Source organism: Saprolegnia parasitica, assembly GCF_000151545.1.
Source record: "Saprolegnia parasitica CBS 223.65 unplaced genomic scaffold supercont2.41, whole genome shotgun sequence".
In the NCBI taxonomy this organism is placed as follows: Eukaryota; Oomycota; class Saprolegniomycetes; order Saprolegniales; family Saprolegniaceae; genus Saprolegnia; species Saprolegnia parasitica.
The window spans coordinates 97,474-119,433 of NW_012156435.1; the positions used below are offsets into that span (position 1 = coordinate 97,474).

Genomic DNA, 21,960 nt, shown 5'->3' on the forward strand with positions numbered 1-21,960 from the left:
GCTCCGTCAACACGAGCCGAACTCGCCGAGGCACGTTCCTTTCGAGAGAAGGACTTGGGTACTCTAGACAGGACGCAGAATCTATTCGAGTCGATATTGACAACCACCACTGTCGGACGTATTCAGTGTGTGGTTTTCACACTGCTTTCGATGCTGCCAACGATACCACGCAGGTGACTAACCCTACACCTACCCAACCACGACCTATTTCAAGCCTGTTTTGACGCAAGCAGCATCGGGTGCATTGAGAAACTCTCAAGAAAGAGAAATGCCCTGCTATCCAAGACGCACACACATTCCTCGACGCGATCGTGGCGACGATGACAGTAGCCCAACCAAGGCCGACACGTACGACTCCAACCAGCTCGAGCACGACATGACGTGGCAGCACAAGCGCCAAGGACTCGAGCCCGAGGTGGAGTGTCTCTTGAGCGACACGACTGCGTCCACGTACTTCCACGTGTCCTATGCGACGCTTCGAGAAGAGCCACGGCCACGATCGTGTTCACAGCGCACGATTACCCGGATTGCATTCGCGCCACTGGATTGGGCGTCGCCCCAGTGGACGCCAACGTCCATCGTCTCGACGGTCGTCAAGTATCGGCCGTTCGAGGTCCCGCTGGCAACACGCTACACGCTCTTTCCCCGACGATTCCTGTCGCTCCAACCGATGCTGACGCGCCACGACGTCTTGCAAGGATGTGACCCAGCTAGCGCGTGGCTGGAAATCTCGGGCTAACCTCTCCAAGGCTCGGTGGAAATGGGATGGCACATATATAATCACATCAACATGTTTGGAGTTTAGGATGCGACCGATTTACTCGCACGAAGCCGCGCAAGCATGCTTTCTTCCCAGTCTTCCCACTGCTCTTTTTCGTTTTCCAGAAGGAGGCGTTGGCGCCTCTGGTTCAAGTACGGGTGCGCACACACAAGACCGATGATCGCCAGCACTGGCAGACCTTCGACCGGGCAAGCAAAGGCGAAATAGAGAGCCATGAGACCCAACAGCGGCCAGAACGAGAAGAGCGCGAGCTTGGCACTGCAGATCTTGCCCGTCTCCTTGGAGGCGAGCTGCTTGACGTCCTTCGTCGTCGGGTTTTCGATCGCAGCAAACGCAGACGTGTCAATGGTCTTGGGTGCGTACAAGAAGCGCGGCGCGCAGTCGATCCACTCGCCCGCGTACAAAACACCGATGCCAAAGGCACCGACGACGAGGTTGAGCGCCATGCTCGGTTTTGGCAAATGGCAAACTGAGATCGGAGTGGGAATGCACATATGCGTTGTGAGAGGTTCCGTGGCGCACCAACCGAACGGCATCAAATCGTCTCGATGATGCAGCGGAATGTGATGAACGTGCAGAAGCGACTCGACTGCCAAGAGGACACTAGAGACAACAAACAACTATTTTGATGTTGCTAGCCCACGAAATTCATTGTAGAGCTGAGGTACCGGTGTTAAATTTGGTCTATCTTGACAACAACCAGCGACAACGCGTATCCAGCAAGGATGAGTTGTCCGTCTGCTTGGTCTTTACGCATGCCGCTGAATATACGTTGTGAGAGGTTGCGGCAGAGCACTGACAATCCGCAGCGATGCCATTTCACAACAAGCTCCCATGCTGACCTGGACCGGACTTGTGGCCATCGTCGTGCTCGGCGGCAGCCTCTTTCTTATGTCAGTGGCCCCGTACTTTATTGCCAAAATGCAGCCAGCGCTACCGGTTGACTGCGGCGACATCAACGCCCCACACGCCAAGCGACTCGCCAAGCAGCACATCAAGCGGCTGTGGCGCACATACTTTTATCACTCGGACCGCTACTGCCGCCACGGGCAGAGCTTCACGTTTATCTGCCTCTTGAGCAATGCCGCGTCTGTCGCTGAGATCGTTCCGGACCTTGCGCCGATCTTCATCATGCTCGGCGTCACCGCGCACGCTTGGTACGGCTGCGGCCACGCCGTGAGCCAAAAACGGGCTGACCACGAGCGCGAGCAGTGGGAAAAACACCTCGAAGATGTTAAAGCGGTCAAACGCAGTACCACCAAATAGAGTCTGCCGTACACGCTTGGGAGTAATGTACAACTTGATATTGAACGAAGTGGCAAATTGTTGGATACTGGTTGTGGTATTTCCATAAGCTCTAAACTGTTGCGTTTTGTAGTGAAATTGCTTGTCCGAGAACAGACAATCGAGCATTAATTTTTGCCTGTCCTTGGACGACCCTTGCTCAATATAAGTACATGGCAGCTATCCCCGAAGTAAAGATTGTGGTGGATGAGAACGGTAGTGCTGCATAATGGTAAGACCACCATTACGGTTGAAAAGGCGGCGACAAGAACGGAAGCAAGGCGGTCACCCAAGGCACTTCGGACGCTGGCACTTGGACGCTCGCGTCGCGCAGTGGCACTGACTGGAGGCGGCAACACGTCACGTGGGCTTGATATAGGCGCTCGGCAATCAGATCGGCGCGTAGTATCGTCACTGGGCCAACGATGGCCCGTGATATGGTTGCCGCGAGGTCGTCGTCGCCTTTTGTGTTTGATCTTTTGAGGTTGGGGAACAACCGCAGCATGTTGAAGCACGGCTCGATTTCGGCAAGATTTTCTTGGGCTGCGTCAACGTGGCCACGACGCACCAAGAAGGTGGCAACGAGGAGAGCGCCGCCTTCTGGCACAATGAGCTGGCACGCGTTGGCAGCCCACAGAACGTCCTTTCCGTGTGCGGAGCGGAAAAACGAGTTGAGCGCCTGGCGCGGCATCATGCGCAATGCGGTACTGTGCGACAAGCGACCCTTTGTTGCTCGAGATGGGCCCGGCGGCGGCAAGGATGCCCGTGCAGTACCCGCCGCATGCAATTTGACGTGACATCCACGCTTTTGGGCTCAAGACACTTGTACGAGGATGCTCGAGCGCTGCGTTGGACGATGTGGTACCTTGCATCTGCAACTGGTCGGGTAATGTAGCAAATATGACGACGGTCTTGGTGTTTTACGAGCTGAGCCCGCTGAAAAGAGCGAGTTGACGAGGACGGTTCTACCACCATTCCGTAAAAACCGAGAAAATAGGCGTCTTCATTCGTTCACCGGGCCGTTGCTGCGCAGGCGGCGGCGCGGGGGCTCGTCTTGATCTTCTGTAGTCGTCCGGGGGATGGGAGAATATAGTTGAAGCAAATGGGTCGCTGGAATTGATCGATCGATGGTCGTAGAGCAATGAATGCTCTGTGCGTCCATAGGGTTCTCAAGCGCCCGCCGTGAGCAGCTATAGCACTAGTTACCCTAGATGTTGATTGCGGTGGCTATTGACTATCTACTAGCTAGAGTACGTGTGATACAATGAGATTCGTTATCACTTGGAAATCTTGTGGACGTGCACCAGCACAAGATCGCACTTGCTGCGCTGTGATTGGTTAAATTTTTATTGTTTCGTTGCATACAAACACCAAGATCGAATAAAAATTCGAAACAGCACAACCCACCGATCTTCAAACGGCAAAGTGCAATCGATCGAACGAGTGGCAGCATGGCGCGCCGAGGACAGCTGCGGTGGTTCTCGACCTACATGATGCTGGCCTGCGCGCTCCTCCTCCAGCGCATCCTCGCCCAAGAAGGTAGACGCCATGCCCATGAAGCGCTTGACGAGCGCTCTCGATAGAGTCCAAGGAAGCCAAGGGGGCCAAGGGAGCCAAGGGCTCGCATGAGGCGACAGAGGCCAGCCACGAGGACGAGGCAGCCGAGGCCTACTACACGGCTGTCGCCTCGGTGGTCACGATCACCGCGCTCATCTTCATGTCCATTGTCTTCGAGACCGTACGCTTCCTGCGTCTATCTCGATAGCTAAGCCACGTCTGTAGGCTTCCGAGCACCTGAAGGAGTCGACGGAAGAGACCAACATGCCGTTCATCAGCACCATCTTTAGCGAACTTACGACGCTGGGCTTCATTGGCTCGGTGCTCTTCGTCGTCTCCAAGTCGGGGTATCTCGAAAAGGTACCGGACGACGGAGCTGGTGAACGCGGTGGTGACAAACATGGTGCAGGCGTCTGTGATACTCTTTGGCGAAGGCAAGAAGGAAGAGCTTCAGGAGACTGTCGAGATGCTTCATATGGCGCTCTTTCTCTTTGTGGTCATCTTCCTCCTCCTCTGCATGTATGTGGACGACTATGTGCGACATTTTAACCTCATGGAGATTGTAGCGTCTTGCTCAAGCTCGGCACGGGAGTGCAGAACGAGTGGCGCGAGTTTGAGCGCCGGTCACCGTACCTCCCGGTGGTCGTCTCGGATTTCTGCCTCGCGACCGAGCCCCCGACGACATTTTGGGAAAAGTTCAACTACCGGCGCATCCTGGAAGCATCCAAGCGGCGTCGCGAGATGGTCTACTTGAGTCTTCGTCGGCGGTTTGTCGACGTGCGTTCCAACCACCCAGTACGTCATCCCTCGATTCCTTGCATGGTATCTGGAAACGACTCTAATCGGATATGCTGTTTAAGGACCCTCTGCGCTGCAAGGAGATGGAAAAAGAGTATCAAGTGAACCAAAACATTCGGTAGGGTCGCCCTATCGACTGAGTCGATACATTGATTCATTGATAGGTTTCCGTTCAACGAGTACCTCTCGGTCATTTCCGGCGAAGTCATGGCGCGCCTTATTGAGATCGACGTCATTACGTGGGTCGCGCTCGAGGTCTTTATCGTGTGCATGCTCTTTGTGTGCTGGCAAGTCGGCCCCGAGAACGAAGTCTACGTGCTCGTCACCTGCGGCATCCTCCTCATCTTCCTCAACCAAGTCGTGTACGGCCGCGTGCGCCAGATGCGCAAACTTCTGACACCGCCCAAGCTCTTTCGCAAGGCCGAGCGCCGCCGCTTGCAGCCCGACTGGCGCCGCCAGAACCAGCTCGTGCCTGCCCAACCGCTCTCGTCGCCAACTGAGAAATCCCCGCTGCTATTAGCGACGTCAGCGTCATGGGTGCGTGGACTCGATGCAGCATGCTTTTTTAACGATGAACGATGTTAGGACAAGATCCCGTCGGACTCGAACCCGCCGTACTTGGCGATGCTGCCCAACGGCGGCATGGACATGGACTACAACGAACTTACGAACGCACAAAAGAAGCTACTCGGTGGCGGCAACGGCGTGCTCCTGGCCATGTTTTCGACCCGCATGGTGTTTCTCCTCACGGCGCTCCACCTCTCGGTCTTCTTGGTGCGCACCATGGGCCAGATCCATACCAGCAGCGCGTATCCGTGGTGGGAAAAGGTCATTTTGTACGTCCTCCTCGCGCTCCCGAGCTGCATGGTGACGTCCATGTCGACCATCATTGCGCGCGTACGTCGTAGTTGTGGACATATTGTCTTGTACGATGCGACGTTTGTAGGACGGTCTCTACTCGTTCAACGTCGAGCACATGAAAGTGCCGCGGGTGATCAACAAAGTCATGCGCATTCTCAAGGCGCGGTCGACGCTGCGCACACTGCGGTTCATTGCGGAAATGAAGGTCTACCTCCGTGAAGACCACAAGAAGAACAACCCGCACATGACGCACGACGACGAGGGCCCGAGCCACCACATCGTCATGGGCAGCAAGCGCGGGTCCATGGACGGCCTCTCGTTCCATGCCGAGGTCCAGCGTCTCGTCGAGTCCCCGACGAAAAGCAATACGTCCGAGGCGCTCAGCAAGCACAAGCACGAGTCGCCAAGCGCGCGAATGCAATACGAGCTGCCCATGTCACCGCTGAGCGAGCCGTCGACGCCCAAGCGCAAGCTGAGTACGGAGACAAACCTGCGCAACGACAAGCATTCGCAGAAGGATAAGTACGAGGAAGAGCTCGAGCGCCGCGAGATTGGCGCGATCTTTGAACTCTTTGATCGTGACGTGTACGCATATATTCCTTTGTATGATGTGTGGATTGATATCTTGATATGTTTGTAGATCCGGATCGATCTCGCGCAATGAGATGCAGACGCTGCTGCAAGCGATCTCGTCCGACATGACCATGGACCAGATCAATCGCATCATGATCGAACTCGACGAAAACCATACGGGCGAAGTGCAGTTTGAAGCGTTCTACAACTGGTGCCGTAGCCGCATCCACGTAAGTCCTCATCCGGCGAGCACGTGCATGGACTGAGCATTGACATGCTGTGTGTATTTAGGAGCACTCATCGTCGTTTTCCAAGCACGAGCTGATCCACGAAGTCTTCAACATGATCGACACGGACAAAAGCGGCTTTATCACTGTCGATGTACGCGACTGCCCCGAATTGCGCTCAAGTTGATGGGATTGTTTAGGAATTCATTTCGATTTTCAGCAAGCTCGGGCAGTCGCTCGACCACGACGATGTGCGCGAACTCATTTACCAAATGGACAGCAACGACGACGGCAAGATCGACCTCGAGGTACACATATCCATGGTGATATATCCATCTCAAAACCACGATTTTTTTGTAGGAATTTTCGAAAATGCTGCACAAGCACGCCGTGTAGGGCGACAATTGCAGCAACCGAATCGAATACTACCGAACAGAGTTTTTTATAAATACTATTAGTGTATTCACTCTCTGCCGTGAACACGTCAACCCATTGACGCTGAAATTGAAAACGGGTCGGCCGCGAGGATAGATAGTTACGTTGACGTTGCTGCTAGTTTGGACCATTCGCCTCCAGCCAACATGCTGCCGACGCAATTGATGGTTTTCAAGGAACTGAGATACCTCTATCTAAGCAATACAGCCTCGCTTATTTGAACGCCAGCGCAATCCCGGACGCATCCGGCGATGTTGTGGCGTCGTCGGTGCGACGAGTTGTGACGAGCCTGCCGTCATGCATGTGCTGCAAGACTGCTATATACGCAAGCAACACGGTTTAGGGCAAAGACGGGTGCTACGTTCTCCCGGCACTTATTTCAACAACTACAGCCGTAAAATCGAACTCGTGGGGCCAAATCTCGTTCTTTCTTGACATCGAAATATGTTACCACCTTACGCCAAAGAGGTCTGCGCGTGAAAATCCTGCACACAAAGAGCCATTCGTTGCGCATCATCGAACCTGAAACTTGAGAGCTTCGTGGGGACAAGGGACCAAACTTTTTATGGACCCTTGGTGGGGATTTGTGCAGCTTTTGCCATGTTGACTTATTTTGTACACACCCCTAGTCGTACGAGCCAATCATATCTCGATATCAAGTTCTGACCAATCACGTCGCGCCATTGCTCTACTTTTAAAAAGGCGTGGCTGCGATGGGCTGCGATTGGTGCATTCAATATCCTTGTGAAGCGGCACGGTGTAACCCATCGGCGGTTTGGTGCATGACCAGCCACAGCAACCTCCTCGGCGGCGCGATTGTCTCTCGAGCCTGTCTACCTGACGCCCGACGCTCATGTCTCGAGGATGCTTAGGCGTTTGGCGTCGCTGTCATCTCCAACTATGGCATCAACCTCCAGAAGCAGCTCCATCGCGTATGCATCTCCATGTCGTCGTCGTGTCTGACACGTGCTTAGACGCTGGCGCGTGACGGCGACTGGGACATCTCCTACACGCGTCACTGCGTCTGGTGGTGGGGCATGTTTCTCGTGACCCTCGGCTCGGTCGGCGACCTCGTCGCCTTTAGCTTCGCACGCGCCGCGGTCGTCGCGGCCGTTGGCGGCGTCACGACCATCATCGCCAACGTCGTCTTCGCGCAATGCGTCAACCACGAGCCGGTGCACAAGACCGACATGCTCGGTATCGCATCCTTGATTGGAGCTGTCATCCTTCTCGCCGTCGCCTCCCGCGACGAGGCCAAGTACGGCGACATCCTGTCGTCTTGATCTCATACCCGACTCTAGTTACGACGTGACGGCGCTCTTGGGGCTCTTTGGATCGCACGTGTACTTGACCTACGTCGGTCTCCAGGTGCTCCTGCTCGTCACGCTTGGCGCGCGCCTCTACCACACGCCGCGCGAGAGCGTCAAGTCGCTCTGCTTTGCCGCCATCTCGGGCACGGTTGGCGCCATGTCTGTCTTGCTTGGAAAATGTACCGTCGAAATGCTCTCACAAACCGTCCAAGGACGTACGTTGCGTTTTCCGATGGTGTCTTTTACGGTGTCGCGCTTGCGTTGGTGGTTTGCGTTGCGAGCCAAACACACTGTTTGAACCGCGCGGTGTCCAATGGCGACATCATGGCCGCGCTTCCCATCTTTCAAATGTTCTGGATTGGCTTGGCCGTGGTTGGCGACATTGTCTTCTACCACACGTACACGTCGTTTACGACCAACGACTGGCTCTTGTACCTCGTGATCCTCGGGCTCATGGTCGTCGGCTGCACGTGCGTCGCCTCGTCGCGCCTCTTTAGCGCCACAGACGACAACTACCTGGCCGTCAGCGACGAGCAAATCGAAAAAAAGATGCTGCACGACGACGCCTATGTATACTTGTAAGCTCCGTGGAATGCAATACATGATTCATTGCCTCCATATTGGATGCAGTGTCTTCTTCCATCACTGTGTCCTCACACCTCAGAGGCATGACAAGGACCGACCTCTGAGTCCATGATGATGGGTCGTCCGAGCGGTGTCTTTAGAAGCTCACATTGCCTTTTCTCTTCCTCCAATGGCCCGTTTTCTTCTTCTCCTCAGTGTTGCGCTCGCACTCACGCTGTGCGCGGCGGCGTTGACGATGGTGCCCCTGGCGATTCGCGTCGGGTGCGGCGCGAAGCAAGCATATCCGCTGCACCGCGACGTCCTCCGCTATACCATCGACCAACCGACCGCGTCACTGCTCCTCATCCACTTTGCCCACGTCCGCTTGGCGCCGTCCGACTACATTGTCTTGCGCCCAATTGGCCGCAATGCGACGTCACGGACCATGACGCCGGCGCGCGTCACAGCGTCGTCGTCCGGTGCGTTTTTTGCCATGCCTCTCTACGCGTCCCGGGTGATTGTCGAGCTGCATACGATGGGGCTCCACCGCGGTGGCGACGACTGCGTTGGGTTTGCGATCGACGGGGTTCGAACCCACGCCGACGCCCGTCTCCGCATGCCCAAGGACGACAACAAAGAGTCGCTCTGCGGCGCGGACGACTCAAAGAACGCCATGTGCTATGTCAACTCGGCCATGTTTACCGCGTCCAAGGCGGTCGTGCGGCTCCTTACGAACCGCGCGTCGGGCTCGGACTTTTGCACGGGCTGGCTCCTCGGCTGCGCCGGCCACGTGCTCACAAACCAGCACTGCCTTCTGTCGGCCGCCGACGCGCGCAACACGCAGTTTGAGTTCATGGCCCAAGGTGCGACCTGCCAAAGCGACTGCGAGGCGTCGGGTGCGTGTGCCAGCCGCATCGTTGTGCAGGGAGGCACGCTGCTTGCGTCGTCGAAAGCACTTGATTATGCGCTCGTGCAGCTCGAGAACGTGCCGTCGGAGCTCGGGTACCGAGGCTTTTTGTCCATTCAAAGTGGCTCATGGAACGTAGGTATTTGCAGCTGCGCGCGGCGGGGCCACAACTGAATGAACGTGTGTACATTCCCCAGTACCCTCTTGGCGGCGGCAAGCGCCTCGCCGTGGTCAAGAGCAATCAGCCGGGCACGATCACGTCCGTGACGCTCTCTGGGTAGGTTCACCGTCGGCACTCGATCTCGAGGTGTCATTCTGTGTTTGTAGGTGTGCGAAGAACCAAGCAGGCTACATGCTGGACACGCAGCCCGGATCGTCGGGGTCGCCGGTGCTGGCGTCGAGCGACAATACAGTCGTGGCCTTGCACCACTGTGGCGGTGCTGATTTCATGATGCTGTGAGGGGAGCTGACATCAGCATGAACGTAGGGTGTCCGAATGCAGGCATCCAAGCACAGTTTATCATTCGAGATTTGTCGGAAAAGGGTCTCTTGCCGCCCTGCGCTGTTGCGTAGCCCTTTGAGAGTTGTGACAAGAAGATGCAATGTCGGAAACTATGCACATTTCAATATATTTACTGTGTATATTGACGGTTCCACAACCATTAGCGTGTTGGTGTAGACGGGGTGAACGTGGAATCACAACGGCTTGCTTTTCTGTCCCGCGTCCATGGCAAGGCACTGTTCCCGCTGGTACGCGGCTCGTTTTTGCGCGAACCCGTGCATGACGCCGCACACCGCGTGCCCAAGCACGACGAGCAGCACGCCCGTTTGAACGCAGCGCGTCCACATCGCGTCGCTCAACGAGGCGTACGTGGCAAAGACGCACGCCATCATGTAGCAGTGCATATGTCGACCATAGTAATCCGAATGGTGCATGCTGTCGCGATGGAGTTGCCGCTTCATCTTGTCGCTGTCGGTCGTCGCGACGGCGCCGTATCCGAGGTACTGCGTGGGAATGCACAGCGGTACCGCCAGCGAGAGTGCTGCCAGCGCCAGCACTCTAGAGTACGCGTGCTCGAATGCTGCCTTGTCCATCGTGATCGACTGTTGTGAAATGGGGTTTCAACTTCTCACATTACCTTTTGAAAGGCGACGCCACGCACAATCCGTCACCGGGACAAAGCAAATCATCGGCCGGATAAACCTCTATAATTGGATATTGAGAGCGTCAGACACTTGGAGATCAGTTTGCATTTTCCCATGTCGGTCACGCTTCTGCTCGGCTGCTTTGGCTGCGCAGTCTTGTACGCCGCCGAGTGGATCGATCTCGCGCCACGGTGTCTCTTTAATCCCCGCAACATTGACACGTCGGCGTATGCCCACGTCGAGCAAGGCAAGGCGACCCAAAAAGAAATTGAAGAAATCTTTGACCGCCATGACGACGCGCTGATCATGGCCAAGCCGTCGACGCCCGGCATTCTAGCGTCACTGGTGCTCATGGGCGGCGGTCTTTTGGTCGATCATGTGCATGACCGCCTCCAGCCCGTGCTCGTGTTCGTCGTGCTCTATTGCGCGTTTTCGTATGTGCGAACGAAGCGCTGGATCTTGCTCGTCGAGAACGAGCGAGGATTGTGGAAGGACTGGCGAGAGAGCATGCTGGATCGTGTTGTAGTCACTAGACAAGACACTTTGTTACACAGTTAACCCAGCCGTTTGTTGTATTCTAGTTGACGAGCGAAACCATTCATAAAAATGCTCGAAGCAATGAGCCTTGCAAAGTTGTGTGGATTTGCATTAGTCAGATTTTGCACGTTCTCCAGCTCTCAAACATGGGATTGGTTGATTTGTGTCGTGGAGCGCTGCATCGCTTTGATATCTTCGAGGTGTTTTTCCCACTGCTCGCGCTCGTGGTCAGCCCGTTTTTGGCTCACGGCGTGGCCCCAGCCGTACCAAGCGTGCGCCATGACGCCGAGCATGATGAAGATCGACGCAAGGTCCCGAACGATCTCAACGTCAGACACGGCATTGCTCAAGAGGCAGATAAACGTGAAGCTCTGCGTGTGGCGGCTGTGGCGGTCCGAGTGATAAAAGTAAGTGCGCCACAGCCGCTTGATGTGCTGCTTGGCGAGTCGCTTGGCGTGCGGGGCGTTGATATCACCGCAGTCAACCGGTAGCGCTGGCTGCATCTTGGCAATGAAGTACGGGACCACAAATAGAAGGAGGAAGCTGCCGCCGAGCACGACGATGACCACAAGTCCGGTCCAGGTCAACATGCGAGCTTGTTGTGAAATGGCATCGCTGTGGATTGTCAGTGCTCTGCCGCAACCTCTCACAACGTATATTCAGCGGCATTCGTATGCAGACGACAACTCATCCTTTGCTGGTTGTTCAGACGGGTGCATTTGACGTTTAACCCTATTTAAATGAACTCTTTCATCGAACTTCTAGTTATTTGTTGTCTAAAGTATCCTCTTGGCAGTCGAGTCGATTCTGCACGACGGTTCGTAATTTGACATTCCGCTGCATGTGGCATCGAGACGATTTGATGCCGTTCGGTTGGTGCGACACGGAACCTCTCACAACGCATATGTGCATTCCCACTCAGATCTCAGTTTGCCATTTGCCAAAACCGAGCATGGCGCTCAACCTCGTAGTCGGTGCCTTTGGTATTGGTGTCTTGTACGCGGGCGAGTGGATCGACTGCGCGCCGCGCTTCTTGTACGCACCCAAGACCATTGACACGTCTGCGTTTGATGCGATCGACAACCCGACGACGAAGGACGTCAAGCAGCTCGCCTCCTAGGAGACGGGCAAGATACTTCATGCCAAGCTCGAGCTCTTCTCGTTTTGGCCAATGTTGGGTCTCATGGCTCTCTATTTCTCCTTTGCTTGCCCGGTCGAAGGTCTGCCAGTGCTGGCGATCATTGGTCTGGTGTGTGCGCACCCGTACTTGAGCCAGAAGCGCCAACGCCTCCTTTTGGAAAACGAAAAAGAGCAGTGGGAAGACTGGGAAGAAAGCATGCTCGCGCGGCTTCGTGCGACGTACACGTCCATTCCCTAACGTTAATTCGATGAACTTATTTGATTGATCCGGAGTTTGGGCAATTGGAAAACTGGTGTCTCCGAATCTATGCAAGATCAAAACTTGGTGCTGTGTGATCTACGAGCGTTTGGAAGAAGCTCTAGCCGCTACGCAGTGCTTTTCCTGCTTCGAGTAGAATCGTCGTCGTCTGTCTTGGGAAGAAATGAAATGACGTTGTGTTTTCTTAAAGAGACGAATCGAAAGACGACCGGCGCTTCGTGTGGGCAGCCTTTTAACGTTCGCGCTCGTCCCGGAGAGACCCCCACTGCTCGCGTTGGCCGTGGGCTTTCATTTGACCGACCGTGTGTGCCACGACGCAGTAGGAATGCGCGATCGCGACTAGGATAAGGCTGAAGCACGAGTAGCGCAGCCACGGAATCGTCAACTCCGAAGCGTAGCTCGCGACGGACGCAGCGACAAAAGAGCTCTGCATGTGGCGAAACACGGCGTCCGAGTGGTCAAAATACGGTCGCCAAAGCCGCTTGATCTTCTCGGCGATGACAATGTCGTCCGCGCCGCTGCTGTCAATGGCGCCGCCGCTTGGCCACCACCGAGTCGGTAGCAAGGCGAGACTCAGCACCGCTGCCGCATTGACCATGAGCATGACGGGGCTCGCGGCCTCGAGAAACGCGTCCATGCCGTGCCGATCAGGTATGTTTGCAAATAGATGGCACCACATCCGACATCCGGCGTGTCGAAAACCTCTCAAACATGATATGACGTGGCGCACGGACACGCAGTCATCCATCCATCGTGTATCATTTTTGTGCCAGCCGATTGTGATGGCATCCTCAATGGAATCCTCACAAACAAAATTTCAACAAGACGTCCTTGCCATGTCGGTGCGATCGTCCTTCGCGCGCAGCGGCCGCGTAGTGTATGCCGCCCTTTGGCTGGACCACGCGCCGCGCTGTCTCTTCTCGCCCCAGCGTATCGACACGGCATCCCACGCGGCGGTGTCGACCAAGAAGGAGATTGACGAGATTGCCGAAGCACACGATGACGCGCTCATTCTCGCCAAGGCGCCACTGTCGTCTCTTGGTCCATTGCTTGGCCTCATGGCCTGCGTAGTCACGCTCGAGTTTGACGTGCCCGACGTATTGGTTCCGTGTTTGGTAGTGGCCTTTCTCTACTGCGCGTTCAAGTACATTGCGACGGTCCGCAGTGAGTTACTACTGCAGAACGAGCAGCGTCAGTGGAAGGACTGGCGCGAACGCATGGTCGACCGCCTTGCCTGCAAGGCGCACCGCGCTGAGTAATACAACGAGTCGCTTTTGTGACCGTGACGGCGCGACGTATAGGATTAAACTCTCGAGATAGCGCTGCGGAAGCAAAACTTCGTAGTCGTCGGAGACGACAACCTGGAGATACCGCTAGCATGCGCCTTATGTTAACTTGAGCGAACGTGTCTTGGATTTATCGCATTACAACGCCTTGGTGCGTTTGAGCACTCTATTGAGAGAAGAACACTGCGCACGAGGGAGACGCCGTCGCGAATCCATGTAGCAACCACATGCCTGTCATCTGTCGTAATAGCCTGGTTCGTCACGTAACGGCAGTGCATAGCGTCGGGCTCGCATCCCAATCAGTGGGGTTTCTTGTGCTGCTACTGGGAGCCGATGCAGACACCACGTTTTGATATCAAAGATGATCCACAGGTCGCCATATCGGACGCTGAGGAGGCCGTTCAAGACACCTGACGCGCGGTCCAGATAGTACGTATCATGCTTGATCCAGCCTTCGACGCTGAAGAGGTACTTGGCACTCCCACACAGCAAGAGCGATGAACTCCTCGCTTCTCGGTGCCGTGATTTGTGGAGCATGCGCACACCAAGATAGCACGCAGTGTTGCACGTCAGCACAATAGAAATAAGAAGGACCAGTCGCACTGAGGAGCCGACCGCAACCTGCCCCATCGAGCACACGACTTGGAAGTCCAATGCGGCGAGGCGACATGTCGGGGCGATCGTGACCGTGGGTCGTACGGGTGCGAGCGTCGCGAGGCAGGCCGAGACGAGCCAGACCAGCAAGCTGTTGATCATCGCATACGTCATTGTGTAGTTCTGGGTCATGACGACCGAGACGTCGTTGACGACGCCGACAAACCACGTGACTTCGTTTGCGGCGAGGCATGTCATGTAGATCGGCACCTGTTTCATGACAAAGAAGCTCAGGATACCATCCGTCTCGAGCTCGACAGACGACGTCGACAAGAGACAAATCGCAGTGATACCGCGCACGACGATGAGCGGGCGACCGACCCAGACAATGCCCCCCACACGACTAAGCTCCAGCATGTTTTGGCCTTCGACGTGGCCGCGCGCCGCAAGAATGTAGACGGCAGTGACAGCCGCCAACAAGAGCATCACAAATGTCACGTAGCGCACGACTTGCAGCGCGTAGAGGGAAAAGACCGTGGATAGCTGGGTTGTATCCACAGACGACTCGATGGACGTGAGTCCTGCGCCCAAAAGAGTAAGGGTTCCGTTGTCGGCTTGAAATGAAATGACTTCGCGTTGTCCTAGGATCCAGTCGTACAGATAAAGCCACGCGTGGTAATTGAACGCGGCATCCAACGGGTCCAAGAAAGGCGTGACATAGAGCTCCGTTGGCACCGAACGGCTTGTACTGCCAAACTGGATCACTTGCAATGAAATGTTCTCGATAGCGCCCGCATACGTGGCAGTCGGGAGCGCGGGCAGTGGGACGCGCAGAGCATACGCCAATGCCAACTGCATGGACGCAACACACGCTGGCATATCATACGTGACGCCCACGACGCAGAGCGCCGTCAGATTAGACGCCGATATCACGTTGGCAAGAAGCAGTGCGAAAAGCACATGGTTGCGCGACGGCAGAAAGCCAAGTCCTGGAAATGGCGAGCTGCAAGTCTTGTCGAACGCGTCGCTGCTAATGAGAAAGAACAATTGTGGTGCGTAATCATTCGTCTGGATCGGGCATAGAGCTGAGCCGCTCATGGCCCATTGCACAGTGCCTCGCCACGCACTTGGCACCGGGAACGTCACTTCTGCGGCCGATATGTTGCGATACCCCAAGGGATCGCGCTGCCGTGCAATAGCGATGGCGTCCCCAAACGTCATTGCGACTTGCTGCAAGACACGGGGCACTGGTACATAGATCATGTCGATAGATCCAAACGGCCCGAGGTACGACGACAAGAGACGGTAGTTGAGCGTCCACGGAAATGGCGGCAACAGCTGCGCTTCGACAAGGGCATCTTGGAGCGACCCGTTGGCAAATGCAAAGTTGCTACTCATGCGGAGAAGACTCTTGCCGCCGAGAAGGGCCGATGTGTTGCCAACAAGACCCGTCAAGTCGTGCGCGAGTCCCCAATACATTTTCAACGACGTCTGACTCGAGAGACGGAAGTGCCCTACCGTTGACTGCAGCGTGAATGGGTAGGCGGCGCCATAGGCATTGACCACGTCGTACGAGTGTAAAAGACCGATGGACTTGTAGTTTTGCCACTGCAACACGTAGGACAATATGTTCTTTTGACGCCAGTAGAACGCTTCGTCAGCGACCGAGAGACGAGAGGGGGTGCGATCGACGCCAAGAACGCGATGCCGGCCGTGGAGCGTCGGAGCTCGGTCGCAAAGCCCACCTCGAACGCGTCGCCCCAGCACGCCCGCAGATCCACGTTGCGCAAGAGAGACGCGAGATAGACCGCTCCGTTCTGTGTCTTGGTCAAGCACCGTGCCTGGCGCGACCTCGAGTTGGCCATCTCCCACGTTCGATCCAAGTCGAGGTAGCAGTACGGCGTAAAGACCCAGGGCGCGTCGCACGGATGCAAGGACCGAAGACCGACGATGGCTTCGTCCAATGCGATGAGGCTTGTGTACTGGACACGCGCGCCTTGCTGGGGTGCAACGAGTATACTCGCTTTCGTGTCATTGTACATGCCAAGACCATTGATCGCGAGAGAGTTGGTGAGCGCAATCGAGTCGGTCCTCGCTGCATCAAGAAGGAGATGGTGCGGTGGCGACGCCATCCACTGAGCTAGAAACAGATGCGCGCCCGTCATATTGAAGCGCGGCCAAATGAGATCGTTGACAAACGTCCCTTGCGCAACATCGAGATACGCGGCACTGCTATAGATGGCCACGCTGACATAGATCGCACCAAAGAGGACCCAGAAACACGGCACCCAGTGTTTTGTCGACAGCTTGGTTCGCGGCCCCGGGGGGTGATGCACAAGGCGGTAGACGACGCTGCTCCCTGCGTAGTTTCCGGCTCGAGAGACGATGCATTGCGCGACGACGCAAGCACGCGCCATAGCTTGAGGTCAAAGGTGTAGTAGCTTTGCAATCGAAAGAGCCCCGATGCTACGCGACCGACACCGTCGAGCGCCGGGTTGCAGGCAAGGAACGCCCGCCCAACACCCGAGAGCAATCTGTCGGCTTCAACACGGTGCGATGATGCGTGCTTCGTCGTGACGCGACAATACAACCACAGCGGTACGAAAAGCACGCACGGAATCCATAGCAGGAGCACGAGGCGCTTTGGATCTCCTGTCTGCACGGTGACGCTGTGGCAGTGCAAATCGTACCCGCTGTCGCTACCTTGGCAGGCCGATCGATGGCTGCTACCACAGCGGTGGGCCAGCCCAGTTCCATGACACTAATGCCCAGGACCGCAAGACCAGTACTAGCGCTCCCAATGAAGAAGGCGCGGCCAGCATCGAGCGGAAGGAGCAACTCGTGGAGCACGTAGCTGATCCAGGTGGCCTCCCATGCTAACAAAAGCGTCTCGAGAACGCTTCGTCGTGGCAGCGCCAGCTGCATGAAAACGTCATGCGAACGTGTGACGTCAATGGGCGCGGAGCTGAGCAACAAGATCGCGCTCATGCCCCGTAGCAGCAACAACGGCCGCCCGAGCCACGTCGAGCCGGCGACACGGTTGAATGCAAACAAGTTTATGCTTGTGAGCGTATTGCGAGCATAGGTGGCCCAGAGGATGGTGACCACTGTCACTGCGCCAAGAAGCGCGCATGCGTAGACCAGCGCGTAGTAGACGCCAATGGTGGCCGTGCCGAGTGTTGCACCAGTGGACGTACTGGGCGTGACATCGTACGCGTCCGAGATGAGGACGAGCGTTAGGTCGTCGCCTTCAAACGAAACGACTTCGCGGCGGCCATGCACCCAGTCGAGAAGCAACGCCCAGCCGTAGAACGCAAAAGCCGTCTCGAGGAGGGGCTGGATGAGCAGGGTGTAGTTGCCGTCTACGTCCGACGCCAACTGTATGATGCTCACGTCGAGGTTGGCAACCGCGGCCGCGGCATCTCGAACATGGTGCGCATGAAGACTCGATAACTCCCAACCACGAAACGATTCGAGACGAGAAAGTACGGAAGAGCACGTCTCGGACGACTGCAGCGCACAGATGCTGTCAACAGTGTCGTTGACGAGTACGAGGGCTGCGATCATGGAGATTGGCGGCAACGAGATCGTCCATGGCGCTTGGACGACGCACCGGTCGTGCATAGAAAAGGGTGGCAAGAGATACGCTTGCGCTTTTCCATACGTGCAAAGCGGACTGCCCCCGTAAAAGACATAGGGACCGCTTGTCCAGGCTAGCGGCATCGGCGCGAGGCGCAGCGTCGGCAACGCATTGTACATCGCGGCCGTCGTGCTGTTGAGGGATCCGTAAATGCTAGCCGAGAGGATTGACACCAGCTCCACAACACTCGCTGGCGGTGGCACAACCCAGAGGTCGACCGAAAAGTACGGCCCCAGATAAGGAAGCGTCATATCGAGCTGGCTCGTGTCAAAGATGAACACAGCGTCGTTACCGGGCACCATGGGCAGGTAGCTGTAGCACGACCCGTTACCGTAGTAGTCAAGTGTGTCTCGGATGAGGCTGCAGGTGTAGACATCCACGAGGTCCATGAACCAGATGCGATGGAACGCACTCGACGTCCACGCGCCAATGTTGCGGGCAGTGCTTTTGAGCGTGAGCGGCGTCGCGACACCAAGTGCATTCATGATCGTCGCTGTCTCGACGACAGCGGGAAGTTGAGCGTTCTGCCATTCGTAGCAAAAGCGAGTGATGCCACATTGTCGCCACACGACGGCTTCGTCGGCGACCGTCGTGCGCACGCGAAGAAGCGAGTCGAGAAACGCGACACCACGCGCTGATGCCATGAGACCGCGTTCAATCGCATACCCATAGGCGCTGTCGTTCCCGCCAAAACGATCGAGGAAGGCGTTATAATCGGTGTTGCGCAAAATGGCCTCGAGGTACACGGCACCGTTGGCCGCATACCGATCGCGGCACCGCTGCTGACGCATTTCGGTATGCGCGAGCTCGAACGCTTGGTGCAGATCGACCCAGCAGTACGCCGTCGGAAGCCACGGAACGTTCGCGACCGACAAGTTGCGAAGACTTCCAATCGCAAACTCGAGTGTCGTGAGCTTGGCCGCGAGAAGAGACATGGCATACGTGGGGTGCACAGTGGCATCGACGAGGACACCTTCGTACCGTCCTTCAAGCGCGATTGAGCCGACATCAATGAGAGACCCGTCGGGCGCAGTCTCAAGGAAGGCGTTGAGTACATCGACGAAGAAGATGCGATACCCGCTGGTATTGTAAAAGGGCCAGATGAGGTCGTTGGCAAAACGGGGTTGCAACAAATAGAGGTAGTAGATGCTACCTGCTAGCGTCAAAGTCACCCAGAGTACACCGGCCATGAGCGATCGGTCAAGAAGATCGCGCGAGGGTCCGTCGACTTGAAGTGGTTGGACGCGCATGAATATCACTTGGCTCGTCGTGTTCCAATGTCTGAAGGGGACGCCGTTCTCAAACTGGCGTCACTCGCGAATTTACAGGCGTTTCGAGGGCCTCGATCCAACCGCCGTCGACGGTCAATAAAACAAGGGAATAAAACATTGGGAGGTTCTCTACCGAGCTATATAAAGGCATTGTTCGGCCGAAGCCAGCTGCCGAAGCCATGTACGTCAACTTCCCGACATCGCATGGCGAATTTAAAAAATAGCTGTCCGTTTCAGAAAATCCACGCATGACATTGATCAAGGATCATAAACCTCATGCCCATACAAATCTGCGGGGGATGACGCAGCTATTTCACATGGCTTGTTCGCTCAGGGAAAAAAGGGCGACGAGTGCCGCATAAATTGTGGGGACCTAACAAACGTGTTTAATAAAAGCGAAGAAGCGAAGATCGACTTTCAAAAGACGTCCCATCGCCCCGTCGTACCGTCGTCCATCGCCATGCCCTTCGAAAGTTGACCTTCTATCGCCCTTGATCGATAAAAATCGATAAAACCACTTGATTTTTGTATGTGAATGACGACCCATGCTTCAACGGACGCAAGCCAGGATGCAGTCCTCATTGGTCGTGGATGGCTGGAGAGGACGTTAGGGAAAGGGCGACTAGCTGGAAGCTGAGCTGAAAGATATATCTATCTCTTTTAAGGCATCACATACTGAGGACAGTAGTCCAGCTTTTGCGCGTTGCCATATCTTCTATCGGCGCCTCTTCAGTGCCCACGCTTAAGCTCGCCTGTTTATCTCTCTCCATCTTTCTGCTGTGCAGAGTAATTCAATACAACTGCCGACTTTCCGGCAGACGGCTCTCCATGCACACAGTGTTTGAGTTCCACTGCGGGCGTCACCACAAAGTTGACTTTGCAAGGCCAGCATTACCGCTGCACCTCAGGTGAGGCGTGGCGGGCTGCTTCGCGGAGATCGAAAACTAGAATGTAGGGTTTTGCCAAACAAAACTGCTCAAGCATGTTGGGAACACCATTTCACGTGCCATTACAGAGTTTGGTGTTTGTGCAGCCTCTCGCCGGCACCTTCGTGCTGACAGCTTTTTGGCGTTCGCGCTCGTCCCGGAGAGACTCCCACTGCTCGCGTTGGCCTTGGGCTTTCATTTGACCGACTGTGTGCGCCACGACGCAGTAGGAATGTGCGATCGCAACTAGGATAAGGCTGAAGCACGGGTAGCGCAGCCACGGAATCGTCAGCTCCGAAGCGTAGCTCGCGATGGACGCTGCGACAAAAGAGCTCTGCATGTGGCGAAACACGGCGTCCGAGTGGTCAAAATACGGTCGCCAAAGCCGCTTGATCTTCTCGGCGACGAAAATGTCGTCCGCGCCGCTGCTGTCAATGGCGCCGGCGCTTGGCCACCACCGAGTCGGTAGCAAGGCGAGACTCAGCACCGCTGCCGCATTGACCGTGAGCATGACGGGGCTCGCGGCCTCGAGAAACGCGTCCATGCCGTGCCGATTGTGTTTGCAAATAGATGGCGCCACATCCGGCGTGTCGAAAACCTCTCAAACATGATATGACGTGGCACACGGACACGCAGTCATCTACCCATCGTGTATCATTTTTGTGCCGGCCGATTGTGATGGAATCCTCACAAACAAAATATCCAACAAAGACGTCCCTTGCCATGTCGATGCGAATCGTCCTTCGCGGCGCAGCGGCCGCTGTAGTGTATTCCGCGCTTTGGCTGGACCATGCGCCACGCTGTCTCTTCTCGCCCAAGCGTATCGACACGGCATCCCACGCGGCGGTGTCGACCAAGAACGAGATTGACGAGATTGCCGAAGCGCACGATGATGCACTCATTCTCGCCAAGGCGCCACTGTCGTCTCTTGGTCCATTGCTTGGCCTCATGGCCTGCGTCTTCACTCTCGAGTTTGACGTGCCCGACGTTTTGGTTCCGTGCGTGGTGGTGGCCTTTCTCTACTGCGCGTTCAAGTATATTGTGACGGTCCGCAGTGAGTTGCTACTGCAGAACGAGCAGCGTCAGTGGAAGGACTGGCGCGAGCGCATGGTCGATCGCCTTGCCTGCAAGACGCACCACGCTGAGTAGTACGATGAGTTGATTTGTGTGACCGGGACGGCGCGACGTGTAGGATAAAACACATTTATAGCACACTACAAAACAAAATGCACGTATCAAATGGAAACCTTTACAGATCTTAGTTAGTCCAACGGACACGGCTTGTGTTGCGGACTTCTTCCCAGTGCTCAATGTCGTTTTGTGCTGCGTCGCGACCGAGTGCGTGCGTGAGAACCTTCCACGCGTGGAAAGCAACGATGGGATGCGTAGCCAGGCTCACGTAGGGCACCCATGGAATCGTGGACGACGATGCAACGGCCGCAAAAATGATAGCAAAACCCGTGCAGTAAATGTGACGGCAGTAGAGATCGAGGTGATAAAACGAGCGTCGCCAGCCACGCAGAATGGCGGCCTCGACCACCGTCTCGTCGCTGTCGCTGAGATCTTTGTTGGTCGCCGATGCTCTTGCGGGTACCTTGAAGCAGCGCGTGGCCAGGCACATGGCGGCTAGCATCACGGAGAACGCTCCACCGAAGACAACGACTTGGATTTGCGCGAGCACGTTGTTGTCCATACTTGCGCGCTTGAAAGGGAAAATGCGAGCTCAAGCAATGTACGTTGTCCGACAACGTACTGTACAATGTCACCTTAAATACATACTACAAGATAGCTTACATCGTACATCGTACCTCTTTGTAGACAGTACATGCCGACCGGTTGTAAACCTCCGACAACGCATAATTGC

General features: G+C 55.8%; 13 protein-coding genes across 13 annotated transcripts; 6 read left to right on the forward strand and 7 right to left on the reverse strand.

Annotated features, from left to right (window-relative positions):
• Positions 1-252: 252 nt before the first annotated feature.
• On the forward strand, positions 253-799 carry SPRG_09017 (hypothetical protein). The gene has a single exon (XM_012348138.1). The coding sequence runs from the start codon at positions 269-271 to the stop codon at positions 737-739; it is 471 nt and encodes a 156-aa protein (XP_012203528.1). The 5' UTR covers positions 253-268; the 3' UTR covers positions 740-799.
• Positions 800-1,608: 809 nt separating this feature from the next.
• SPRG_09018 (hypothetical protein) lies at positions 1,609-2,095 on the forward strand. The gene has a single exon (XM_012348139.1). It carries the CDS (start codon positions 1,616-1,618, stop codon positions 2,045-2,047), a length of 432 nt encoding a protein of 143 aa, XP_012203529.1. The 5' UTR covers positions 1,609-1,615; the 3' UTR covers positions 2,048-2,095.
• Positions 2,096-2,309: 214 nt separating this feature from the next.
• Positions 2,310-2,759, reverse strand: SPRG_09019 (hypothetical protein; the record flags this gene model as incomplete). Its single annotated transcript, XM_012348140.1, has 2 exons — positions 2,310-2,434; positions 2,627-2,759. The coding sequence occupies 2 exons, from the start codon at positions 2,757-2,759 to the stop codon at positions 2,310-2,312; spliced, it is 258 nt and encodes an 85-aa protein (XP_012203530.1).
• A 729-nt stretch (positions 2,760-3,488) lies between these two features.
• Positions 3,489-6,559, forward strand: SPRG_09020 (hypothetical protein). The gene is made up of 13 exons (XM_012348141.1): positions 3,489-3,604; positions 3,649-3,803; positions 3,848-3,982; positions 4,032-4,141; positions 4,189-4,417; positions 4,483-4,538; positions 4,585-4,957; positions 5,006-5,317; positions 5,367-5,866; positions 5,922-6,084; positions 6,146-6,235; positions 6,282-6,389; positions 6,442-6,559. The coding sequence occupies exons 1-13, from the start codon at positions 3,517-3,519 to the stop codon at positions 6,475-6,477; spliced, it is 2,355 nt and encodes a 784-aa protein (XP_012203531.1). The 5' UTR covers positions 3,489-3,516; the 3' UTR covers positions 6,478-6,559.
• Positions 6,560-7,298: 739 nt separating this feature from the next.
• On the forward strand, positions 7,299-8,408 carry SPRG_09021 (hypothetical protein; the record flags this gene model as incomplete). Its single annotated transcript, XM_012348142.1, has 5 exons — positions 7,299-7,334; positions 7,389-7,448; positions 7,491-7,774; positions 7,818-7,985; positions 8,039-8,408. The coding sequence occupies 5 exons, from the start codon at positions 7,299-7,301 to the stop codon at positions 8,406-8,408; spliced, it is 918 nt and encodes a 305-aa protein (XP_012203532.1).
• Positions 8,409-8,580: 172 nt separating this feature from the next.
• SPRG_09022 (hypothetical protein) lies at positions 8,581-9,870 on the forward strand (the record flags this gene model as incomplete). Its single annotated transcript, XM_012348143.1, has 4 exons — positions 8,581-9,392; positions 9,437-9,574; positions 9,625-9,734; positions 9,785-9,870. The coding sequence occupies 4 exons, from the start codon at positions 8,581-8,583 to the stop codon at positions 9,868-9,870; spliced, it is 1,146 nt and encodes a 381-aa protein (XP_012203533.1).
• Positions 9,871-9,978: 108 nt separating this feature from the next.
• Positions 9,979-10,392, reverse strand: SPRG_09023 (hypothetical protein; the record flags this gene model as incomplete). Its single annotated transcript, XM_012348144.1, has 1 exon — positions 9,979-10,392. The coding sequence occupies one exon, from the start codon at positions 10,390-10,392 to the stop codon at positions 9,994-9,996; it is 399 nt and encodes a 132-aa protein (XP_012203534.1). The 3' UTR covers positions 9,979-9,993.
• A 165-nt stretch (positions 10,393-10,557) lies between these two features.
• On the forward strand, positions 10,558-10,969 carry SPRG_09024 (hypothetical protein; the record flags this gene model as incomplete). Its single annotated transcript, XM_012348145.1, has 2 exons — positions 10,558-10,877; positions 10,936-10,969. The coding sequence occupies 2 exons, from the start codon at positions 10,558-10,560 to the stop codon at positions 10,967-10,969; spliced, it is 354 nt and encodes a 117-aa protein (XP_012203535.1).
• A 111-nt stretch (positions 10,970-11,080) lies between these two features.
• On the reverse strand, positions 11,081-11,570 carry SPRG_09025 (hypothetical protein; the record flags this gene model as incomplete). Its single annotated transcript, XM_012348146.1, has 1 exon — positions 11,081-11,570. The coding sequence occupies one exon, from the start codon at positions 11,568-11,570 to the stop codon at positions 11,121-11,123; it is 450 nt and encodes a 149-aa protein (XP_012203536.1). The 3' UTR covers positions 11,081-11,120.
• A 909-nt stretch (positions 11,571-12,479) lies between these two features.
• On the reverse strand, positions 12,480-13,016 carry SPRG_09026 (hypothetical protein; the record flags this gene model as incomplete). The annotated part of the gene is made up of 2 exons (XM_012348147.1): positions 12,480-12,486; positions 12,640-13,016. The coding sequence occupies 2 exons, from the start codon at positions 13,014-13,016 to the stop codon at positions 12,480-12,482; spliced, it is 384 nt and encodes a 127-aa protein (XP_012203537.1).
• Positions 13,017-13,964: 948 nt separating this feature from the next.
• Positions 13,965-19,089, reverse strand: SPRG_09027 (hypothetical protein; the record flags this gene model as incomplete). Its single annotated transcript, XM_012348148.1, has 7 exons — positions 13,965-13,985; positions 14,053-14,136; positions 14,287-15,867; positions 15,933-16,611; positions 16,662-16,793; positions 16,848-16,915; positions 16,963-19,089. The coding sequence occupies 7 exons, from the start codon at positions 19,087-19,089 to the stop codon at positions 13,965-13,967; spliced, it is 4,692 nt and encodes a 1,563-aa protein (XP_012203538.1).
• A 688-nt stretch (positions 19,090-19,777) lies between these two features.
• On the reverse strand, positions 19,778-20,651 carry SPRG_09028 (hypothetical protein; the record flags this gene model as incomplete). Its single annotated transcript, XM_012348149.1, has 2 exons — positions 20,218-20,651; positions 19,778-19,792 (listed from the first exon to the last, which is right to left on the reverse strand). Exons 1-2 carry the CDS (start codon positions 20,638-20,640, stop codon positions 19,778-19,780), a joined length of 438 nt encoding a protein of 145 aa, XP_012203539.1. The 5' UTR covers positions 20,641-20,651.
• A 695-nt stretch (positions 20,652-21,346) lies between these two features.
• On the reverse strand, positions 21,347-21,799 carry SPRG_09029 (hypothetical protein). Its single transcript, XM_012348150.1, has one exon. The coding sequence runs from the start codon at positions 21,787-21,789 to the stop codon at positions 21,355-21,357; it is 435 nt and encodes a 144-aa protein (XP_012203540.1). The 5' UTR covers positions 21,790-21,799; the 3' UTR covers positions 21,347-21,354.
• Between the last annotated feature and the right edge of the window lie 161 nt (positions 21,800-21,960).